Source organism: Capsicum annuum, chromosome 8, assembly GCF_002878395.1.
Source record: "Capsicum annuum cultivar UCD-10X-F1 chromosome 8, UCD10Xv1.1, whole genome shotgun sequence".
NCBI lineage: Eukaryota > Viridiplantae > Streptophyta > Magnoliopsida > Solanales > Solanaceae > Capsicum > Capsicum annuum.
Genome location: NC_061118.1, coordinates 39,209,519 through 39,221,044, shown reverse-complemented (window position 1 = coordinate 39,221,044; position 11,526 = coordinate 39,209,519). Strand labels below are relative to the sequence as shown.

The following is an 11,526-nucleotide window of genomic DNA, read 5'->3' as shown; positions in this document are numbered from 1 at the left end:
TATATATATATGTATGTATGTATATATATATATGTATGTATGTATGTATATATATATATGTATGTATATATATATATATGTATGTATGTATAAGATGCGTATAAAAACTGTATCTTCATTGTATAGAATGCATATCTGTATAAGATATGCATCAAATTTGTCTCAAGATTGTATTAAGCTGTCAACAAATGGTTAGAAAATAAAATTAAAATTCAATGGTCATTTTCATGTCAATAGTTTCATCTGAAGTGTTATTTACGTCCTTTCCCTATTTTCATAAGTTAATTTTGTCACCCTAAATGCATGCAGGCATAATCGGAAACATGGCTCCAGGTATCACCACAACGGATTACGAGAACTTAAAAAAAGTATTCGACATCAACGTGTTTGGCGCCTTTCTGGGCGCCAAACACGCTGCACGCGTGATGATCCCGGCTAAGAAAGGTGTCATTCTGTTCACGGCGAGCGTGGCGGGCGTAGTAGCCGGGATGTCACCGCACACCTACGCTGCGTCCAAGCACGCGGTTATCGGTCTATCGAACAATTTATGTGTTGAATTAGGGCAATATGGTATAAGAGTAAATTGTATCACACCACATGTTGTTGATACACCATTGTTAACAAAATTTGTTGGTGAAATTGATAAAAATAAAGTTGATGAAGCAATTATGAAATCATCAAATTTAAAAATAGAAAAATTAGAAGCAAATGATGTTGCTAATGCTGCTGTTTATTTAGCAAGTGATGAAGCTAAGTATATTAGTGGATTAAATTTAATGATTGATGGAGGTTATAGTAAAACTAATCCACTTTGTCCTATGTATATTAGTGAGATACTTAGTGGATTTAATTAAGTTGGATTTTTGGATTAGTTTTCTTTAATAATAATGTGTTTGAGGATTTAATTCGAACCTCATTTTTATTTTTTGAAAGTTTTGTAATTGTTATCAGATCTTGTGATACACTTGTACTTCATTTTTTTTCTTTTTTGTTTATATTCGGTTCGTTTTCAATTTGTTTGTATTATTTTCATTTTAAGTATATTGAAAAAATAAGGGAAAAGAGTCGAATTTACCTTTCGACTTTGAAAAATTGGCTAAATATACTGTTCGTCATACTTTAGTGTCGAATTTATCCTCGATTTTATACTTTGGGGTCAAATTTATCCCTTTACTTTGAAAAATTGGTTAAATATATCCTTCGTCATATTTTGAAGCTAAATTTACCGTCAATGTCATATTTTGGGGCGATATTTACCCTCGTTTTTTAAAAAAAATTTCACATGTATTCTTTCTTTAACAAAAAAACTCAAATCACCATTTAAACCCTTTAAAAAAAAACTCTTTAATCTAATTTGCCTGATTTGATCTACAGAAGATACACAAACGTATATATCCATTCTCAGTTTTGTTGGTCGAACTTTTTGAACAAGATTAAGCTACTGATTATTTATCAGTACATAACTCATGAAAAATGAATCTGCATCAGTATAAACACAAACAAATAGACTCCTAAACTATGATAAATGATACCTATATACCCTCTATCATATTTTGGGGTACACATACGCCCTTACCGTTAGTGTAAGGGGCATATACGTACCATTTCATTAATGGTAGGGGTATATGTGTACCCAAAGTATGATGAAGGGTATATACATATCATTTATCATAGTTCAGGGGTATATATGTTCTTTTTCTGTTGAAAAAATAATGTAGTTTTTTAGGAACTTTTTACTTTCTGCATGACATGCTTAAAACTATGGCTGTCAAGTGGGCCGAGCTGGGCCAACCCGGAATTGGTCTGTATTATTTACCCGGGTTGAGGGTTGGATCGGGGCCGGGTTGGGGTCTAAGTGGGCCGGGCCGGGCCCAACAGTAAAAAAAATAAAAAATCACCCTAACTCGGCTCACTTAATCCAACCCCGTCAAACCCACCTAAACCCGGTCAAACCCATTTAAAAAACCGATCAAACCCGGTCAAAAATATAAAAAAAAAACTTTTTTTCAATATACATTAGATATACCCACCTATATACATTATAAATATGTTAAACAATATACATACACTATATATATAGTATATACTACATTAGAATTTAAAAAATATATACACATATACACAATTACACATATATACGCACCATCCAAATATATATGTACTACTTTAAACTTTAAAGTTTAAATAAAATATACTACAATATATATATATATACACATGTATACGTTAAATATACACGTCTATAGAAGATCTATTCACATATATACACTCTATTCTATGTATATGTAATACTTTAGATGAGATATACTACAATATATATACATTACAATATATATTTGTATAGTTCTATACTAATTTATAAAATATATACACATATATACATTAAATATACACGTCTATAGAAGATCTATTCACATACATACACTCTATTCTATGTATATGTAATACTTTAAATGAGATATACTACAATATATATACATTACAATATATATTTGTATAGTTATATACTAATTTATAAAATATATACACATATATACGTTAAATATACACGTCTATAGAAGATCTATTCACATACATACACTCTATTCTATGTATATGTAATACTTTAAATGAGATATACTACAATATATATATATACATTGCAATATATATTTGTATAGTTATATACTAATTTATAAAATATATACACATGTATACGTTAAACATACACGTCTATAGAAGATCTATTCACATATATACACTCTATTCTATGTATACGCACCATTCAATGTATATACTACTACTTATAAAATATACTACATTATATATACATTACAATATATATAGATATACTTATATACTAATTTTATTAAACATATACATGTATACGTTAAATATACACTTCTATAGAAGATATATGCACAAATATACAAAACATATGCTACTTAATATAATAAATTAATAATATTTGGTAGTAAATTAATAATATATTAGAAGTAAGTTTTTAATTTAAAGTAGAAAACTAGAAATTCAATTTAAAATTTTAAATCGTTAAATGAAAAAAAATAAAAAGCAAGGACTAAGGAGTGAATGAATTTGGGGAATTTTATTGATTGCAAAATGATCCAAAATTTATAATTTACATGAATGAAAAATCTATAAACTATGCATCATTTTTTCCAACTCATTCATGTTAATATTACTGGGAACTTGCATAGGATAGTCGAAGTCAACGGAGGCAAAACCATGCATTGGACTTGATTCTGCTGAGTTCTCCTATGAAGTCATAATTTCTTCAAGTTTCAGCTCGTCGCTCGGCTCCAGTTCCATTTCTTGATTTCTTCTTTCCGCTCTAATCCAATCTCTGAGGCAAACTAGAACATTTATTGCATTGCTTCCCAATGAGTGTCGGTTGTCTCCAAGCTGCTGTCGTCCCTGACTAAAGGCGCTCTCTGATGCAACTGTTGACATTGGAACATTCAAGATATCTTTAGCTAATCTTGAAAGCACAGGATATTATGTTTCATTACTCCTCCACCAATCCAACGTGTTGATCTGTTGTCTGCAATCCTCTGGTGCCGTCCGAAGATAATATTTCAGCTCTTCCCGATAAGTTGATGTGTAAGTTCTCTCATCAACACTGTTCCAACAATTTAAATCATAAAACAAATCAGAAAAACCACTATGTGTCGGCCTTTTAGAAGATGATGGCTCCTCGGGAGGATGAGGAGCGACAGTTGGAGTGATATTTGTAGGTACGGCTAAATCAAATAAATCAGCATAGTGATTATATAATTTTTCTATGTAATCCTTTGCATCAGCCGTAGCCGTCCACAAATCAGGTTGTACTTGTTCAGAATCATGGTTAATATTTTTTTCTAAGTTAGTATAAATAAGAGTACTAAAGTGACACATATTATTATATTTCATGCACAGATTTAGCATAGCACCAACCAAGTAAATAGGGGGAATCGAAAAAAAATATTTTTTAAATTTCGTAAACATGGCGCCAACAGCTTCTTTATAACCTTCTTTATTTTTATATTCTTTGAGCAAATCAGAAATATCGGCTATATATGCCAAAATATTACAAACAGCAGGATAATAAGCACCGGAAAATTCAATCGTAGCTACATAAAATTTTTCTAAAAACTTAACTAAATCATTAATTACAATCCAATCAGAATTATGTAGCATGCAATCAGCAGAATCAGCAAATGAACCGCAATGTTGGTTAAAAGCTAGTGTAATAGGAATTCTATATTTATAACAAGTTTTTAAAAACTCATACGTAGAATTTCATCTAGTATCAATTTCCTCAGGCATCAAAATCGGTGTAAGTCCATTTTCTTGACATTTAACTTTAAATTCTCTAATTCTCGAGCTACGATTATTTCCTTGAATAAAACCAACAGAAAGACGAATTTTTTCAATATAAAACTCAAAAAACTCAAGACCATCTTTTACAATTAAATTATATATATGGCATGCACACTTAATATGAAAAATTTCAGGCAAGAGCGGAGATAGCGGAGATTTTAATTTTTTTATAGCAGTGTTGTTGTTAGAATCATTATCAAAAGCAATACATAAAATTTTATTTTCGATACCATAATATCCGGCAATTTTAACAGTAGAATCAACAATAAATTGTCCAGTATGTTTACGATCTTCATCATATAAAAAAGCAAGAATACGTTTTTGCATCACGAAATTACTATCCATCCAATGACAAGTAACGGTTAAATAATCATTTTTATTTACAGCACGACCAAGATCAGAAGTTAGGGACAATCTACATTGAATATTTTTTAACAATGTTGATAAATAAAAACAATATTGTGAATGAAGTCTAAAAATATCAGACCGACAAGTAGTTCTAGGAATACCGTTAAACATAAGATTATAAATTGCTTGTATATAACGAATAAAGGCATCAGAAGAAGGAAAATTAAAAGGCAAACAACCCACAGCTACCATTTTAGCTATTTCTTCTCGGTCCCTCAATTTATTATACTTCTTCGCTACGTGACCGGTTGCTGGGTCCATTCTAGTTTGCGTTGACCCACCAACATCCCCACCACCTTTTGTAATATTTAACTCTCTTTTGTGATCTTTAGCTACATGTCTCATTAACGTACCCGTACCCCCTTACTTGCCTCCACTTCTATACTTATATATTTGTTGACAAATATTGCATTGCACCTCAATATCTGATATACGTTCAAAAAATTGTCATGCAATACTAGTTCTTTTACGAGGTTTTGGGGCACTGGGAGGACGGGAAGGGAGATTAACTGATTCAGATCTAACGTTAGCATCTCCTACTGCGGGTGTCTCAGCAATATTTTCATTATCTTCGTTTAAATTAACCGCATCTACTTCATTTTCTTCTTCTATACCGTAATTTTTTTCAGCTTCTACATAATCCATATCGTGAGCACCTACACCTATTTCTTCCTCAAAAGGTGTACCGAGTGGTACCGGATGCGAAGGCACACGGGTATATCTACTACTTGAACTACCTCTACCGCTAGTAATTCGCTTTTTACTACCACTACCGCTTCCGGGACAAAAAATTTTAACACCTTTAGTAGCGAGGTTTCTTAATTTATCCATAATATAAATTAAATTAAACTAAAAATATTCAAAATACACAAATATAATAAAATTAAATATGAAACAATTAATACAATAAATAAAAATTAAACGTAAGAGATGGAACGACAATACCAAATTTTGAAAGTATCCGAAGATTGCGACTTTAGAAACTTCCGCTCGTACTTTGTAAACGAAAAATTAAAAAATTAAAGTGAGCACTTTAGGAAATTAAATATATTAAATATTTGAGAATTGAGAATTGAGATTTGAGAGAGAATGAGATTTGAGAGAGTGAAAAATTGTGTGAAAAATGATTTGAAGTTGTAGGGTATTTATAGATTTTTTTGGGGGATTAAAAAATATTTTTTCAAGTTTTTTTTTTTTTTTTTTTAATAAATGGGCCCAAATTAGCCGTTTGGACCCAAAAACAGCTATATAGTCGTTGGGCCAAGCGCTAGTTTGGCCCAAAAGCCAATTTTTTTTTTTTTTTTAAAAATTTATCCGGGTTGGGCCGGGCCAGGCCGATTAACCGGCGGGCCTGGATCGGGCCGGGTTAGCCGAACCCATTTTAAAAAATAACCGGCCCGGGACCCGAAACCCTAAAGCCCTAGGGCTTATCGGGCCGGGTCAAATCGGGTCAGGTTAGTTACGAGGGCCCGACTCGGCCCGGCCCACTTGACACCCATACTTAAAACTAGAAGATTCAAAAATCTTTTTTATTTTCTAAAATTTCATGTCAAGTAAAAAACGTACAAAAAATTGAAACGGAAGGAGTAATATTTTAAGTTATTAAGTATTTTGATTTTAGCTTTTGTGGTATTCTACTAAGTATATTTAACCTTTAATTAATTGAATATGCACTTTTAATTACTTTACTTGTAAATACTCACTTAATTCCAGGATAAATAAATATTTACTATTTACCAGCTTTCTGCTTGCCATTCTAAAAATAGAAATCCTTTATTATTAAAAATTAAATTCATACTATATTTGGAATATAAAACTGAAAAATGGGACCCCAAAATTTGTTGAATATTTAGTGTTATTTCTAATAAATAATAGGACAAATATTTTGTGTGCTATGATTGTACTTGTATACAAATTACTTACTACTGTTCTTTTCAAATGATTGTACTTGTATTTAATTGCTCACTAATATTTTTTTTCAAATAATTGTACTTGTTATTTTTCTGATAAAATATCAGTGTATATCAATGTATATATTACTGCTATCTGATGAAATAAATTTGACAACTCACTTTGCTTTGGTTGAAAATAAATTTCATTTGTTTGGTACAACTATATAAAAAGTTAATGAAATAGCAAAAAGAAAATTATAAATATAATTTACAATATAAATTTCCTTAGTTATTGGTAAAATTAATTTTTGGTTATTATGATACTTGATGAGATATATTAAACATTCAATCAATTAAAATATGTATTTTTAGTCCTTTTAATTAGGAAATATTTTGATTTTGAGCTATTTTCAGAATATGAAGTAATAGTACAACCATTTAACGTAATATGAAATAACTAAGTGGCGAGACTGTTTACAATTATGGTGACCGTAAATTTTTACAACCAAAGAGATCAAATGTGATTGTTTGACTTGTAAAATGTCCCCAACGGCCCCGCGGAACCAACCAGATTCACTCCACAGACTGTCGGAGGGCCGCCGTGTGATTTTGCCCAAAAACTCCCGGGCTCACCCCCGAACTGTGAGCTAATAATACCCATCGAAAGTCGCAAAAAACGAGCTATTTGAGCTGTTTTGCCAGTTTGACTTGTAAAATGGCCCCAACGACCCCACCGAACCACCCAAATCCACTCCATAGTCCGTCGAGGGGCTGCCAAGCGATTTTTTCCAAAACTCCTGGGCTTACCCCCGAACCGTGAGCCAACACCCATCGGAAGTAAAAAAAAATGAGTTGTTCGTGCCGTTTTGCCCGTTTGACTTGTAAAATGGCCCCAACGATCCCACCGAACCAACCAGATCCACTCCATAGTCTGCCGAGGGGCTGCCGGGCGATTTTCGCCCAAAACAAGCTCGAGTCCAGGCCCTGGGCCCACCCTTCGAATCGGGGTTGAGCTTTGTGCCAAGACCATGTAAGAGCCCAAATCATTCAATTTATGATCAAGTAGAAAGGACACTAAAACTTGTCTATTCAATTTATGATCAAGTTAAAAGTATCGTAGTTCGACTTATTTCCATCGGAAAAATAAATCAAAGTATAAAAAAATAAACACATAAAAAAATTTGTACACGTAATTCAACAAATGAATATTAAATAGTGATCGAGTAATCTATCTAACATCGTTAAATAGCTCGTGGCAAACATATACTCTTTGAAAATATGACGTCATTAAATAAAATTAGCAACAAAATTTTATTATCTAGTGACACATATTTCACATATATCGAAACAATATTACATATATACAGTGTATATTATAATCTATGTTTTAGGATTTGCATTAATTTTTATACATTAGTACATATATTATTAATTCCAATATCTGCTTTAACTTTCAATAGAAAATAAATTCAACCACTGAATTAAATAACTATCTAATTTGATGAAAGAAATTAATTGAATTCAACCCACCAACTCATTAAATATTGCATTCAAATGCATTAACTGATATAGCTCCAGAATTAGGGTTCTTAATATATACATATTTAAAATTGTAATTTATGAATTCTCGTAAATCTAAAAGTTTTTACTTAAATTTTTATATTTATATTTAAAAATAGTACTTTTGAAATGTGTACTTTAGGTTAAATATATCTTGGATTAATAATACTTTTGATCTTTCGGTTATTGATATATTATGAATTTAGTCCTTGTAATAACGAATTAGACATATTTAATCTTCAATTAAGATGTTGAAATCGGAGGCGAATCTGCAGTGTAATTTATGAATTCTCGTAAACGTAGAAGTTTTTACTTAAATTTTGTATTTATATTTCAAAATAATACCTTTGAAATGTGTACTTCCAGTTAAATATCTAGGGTTAATAACACTTTTAATCTTTCGGTTATTTGTAAATTATGAATTTTGTCCTTGTAATAACGGATTAAACATATTTAATCTTCAATATTTAAATTGTTAAAATCGGAGACGGATTTACACTGTAATTTATGAATTCTCGTAAATGTAGAAGTTTTTACTTAAATTTTGTATTTATATTTAAAAATAATACCTTTGAAATGTGTACTTTCAGTTAAATATCTTGGGTTAATAACACTTTTAATCTTTCGGTAATTGGTAAATTATGAATTTTGTCCTTGTAATAACGGATTAGACAAATTTAATCTTCCATTAAATTGTTAAAATCAGAGAAGGATGTGCAATGTAATTTATGAATTCTCGTAAACCTAGAAGTTTTTACTTAAATTTTGTATTTATATTTAAAAATAATACCTTTGAAATGTGTACTTTCGATTAAATTTCTAGGGTTAATAACGCTTTTGATCTTTCGATTATTGGTAAATTATGAATTTAGTCCTTGTAATAACGGATTAGACATATTTAATCTTCAATTAAATTGATATGTGTACTTTCGGTTAAATATCTAGGATTAATAACATTTTTTATCTTTCGGTTATTGATAAATTATGAATTTAGTCTGTGTAATAGGGGATTAGACATATTTAATCTTCAATTAAATTGAAATGTGTGCTTTTGATCCCATTTGAAATCAGAGGCAGATCTGCAGTGTAATTTATGAATTCTTGTAAATCTGAAAGTTTTAACTTAAATTTTTTTATTTATATTTAAGAAATAGTACTTTTGAAATGTGTACTTTCGGTTAAATATCAAGGGTTAATAATACTTTTGATCTTTTGGTTATTGATGAATTATGAATTTAGTCCTTGTAATAACAGATTAGACATATTTAATTTTCAATTAAATTGTAAAAATTGGAGGCAGATCTGCAGTGTAATTTATGAATTCTCATAAACCTAAGTTTTTTTACTTAAATTTTGTATTTATATTTTAAAATAGTACTTTTAAAATGTGTATTTTCGGTTAAATATCTAGGGTTAATAACACTTTTGATCTTTCGGTTATTGATAAATTATGAATTTAGTTCTTGTAATAACGGATTAGACATATTTAATCTTCAATATTTAAATTATTAAAATCGTAGACGAATCTGCAATGTAATTATTGAATTCTCATAAACCTAATAGTTTTTCTTTAAATTTTGTATTTATATTTAAAAAATTATTACTTTTGAAATGTATACTTTCGGTTAAATATTTAGGGTTAATAACACTGTTAATCTTTCGGTTATTGGTAAATTATGAATTTAGTCCCTGTAATACTGGATTAGGCATATTTAATCTTCAATTATATTGATATGTGTACTTTTGATCCCATTTGAAATCAGAGACGGATTTGCACTGTAATTTATGAATTTTCTTAAATCTAGAAATTTTTACTTAAATTTTGTACTTATAATTAGAAAAAAAAAAACAGTACTTTTGAAATGTGTACTTTCGATTTAATATCTAGGATTAATAATATACGAATTTAGTCCTTGTAATAATAGATTATACATATTTGATCTTCAATTGAATTGAAATGTGTACTTTTGATCCCATTTGAAATCAACGGCGTATCTAATGATCTATAGTTTAACTTATGAGTTCACGTTATTAGAGAAGTTTTTTCTCAAACATTATAAACGTATAAGTAACAAATATATTAAATTTCTATAAATATTTGATTCACTGCTAAGAAAACATGAATTTCTGACGAGTGTTCAATTGAAAATCTGTTAAAATTTAACCCGTCGATAATATATTTCGATGAATTTCTGATCTTTTCAACCAGAAATTCTCGATTTTTTAGTAGTGATTGTGAACTCAGTTATGAATTTAATACAAACCGTATATAATTATTGAAATTCATAAACTTTAAATCTCGAATGCACGTCTGTGTGCCAACCAATTAACCCAACAAGAATTCAATTCAAATGAATTGAATATTTATTAATGGGTATTAATGTTAATTATAAATTGAAAAGATAGTAAAAAATTGTACTGAAAATCTCTTGTGATATTTTAATTAAATGTGAAAAATTTAAAGCAAGCCCATCTGTAATTATTAAGTCTTGGTTGCATTTTCCTATGAGGTTCTTCAATGCCTTAACATTAAATAAAAACTTACAAACTGAACTAATAATAATTTTAATAATTTTTTTCATTAATGGTTTAATAGTTAATATTAGTATTTATGTCTAAGATCACGTGCCAATGACATACTGTCACGTGAACACATTATCCTCCTTATCCAAAAAAATAATATGTAAACAACATAAATACCGACCGTTTGAAACTTAATTATAATTTTTTTTTATTATTTTGCATAATTACTGAAAATTTTGATTTTGGGTGTGTCAAGATATATAATCAGCTCTTGATACATCCAATGAAGATACATTTTTTCTTTGTAAAAATACATAATCAGCTTCCGATATATTTTTTTCGATTTTGAATCTGTCGAGATACATAATTAGCTCCCGATACATCCAACGGAGATACATAGTTAGTTGAAAATTGTATAGTTACTTTATAAGGATGGAGATTTGTGTAAATATGTTATACTAAAGTATATGTTTATATTATTTTTCAAAAAAAAAAATCCTAAAAATTTTATTGTTGGTCTTCAGGAAGTGCACAAGAATACAAAATGAATCTTTTTGATTTTGTATTATTTGACTAAATTGGTGATTGAATAAGACTCTTCGCGTAACTGATAAAGTTGTTATCATGTATTGTTCAAGAGGTCATCAGTTCAAGCGTGCAAACAGCTCCTTGCAGAAATGTAACACGTGACTGTATATAATAGACCCTTAGAATAGATCCTCATAATTCCGTCCTTCCTTGAACGTCATACATAGCGAAAATTTTAATGCATTGAACTACCTTT

At 29.6% G+C, this 11,526-nt stretch overlaps 1 protein-coding gene across 1 annotated transcript in view; it reads left to right on the top strand.

The window, feature by feature from the left end:
* The window catches only part of LOC107857245 (short chain aldehyde dehydrogenase 1), a 4,210-nt gene extending 3,278 nt beyond the window's left edge, over nucleotides 1-932 (top strand). The window contains exon 3 of the mRNA XM_016702175.2: nucleotides 310-932. Within this exon, the coding sequence (XP_016557661.2) occupies nucleotides 310-854 (545 nt within the window). The 3' untranslated portion in view covers nucleotides 855-932. The remainder of the gene's footprint in view (nucleotides 1-309) is intronic.
* The last annotated feature ends 10,594 nt before the right edge of the window (nucleotides 933-11,526 follow it).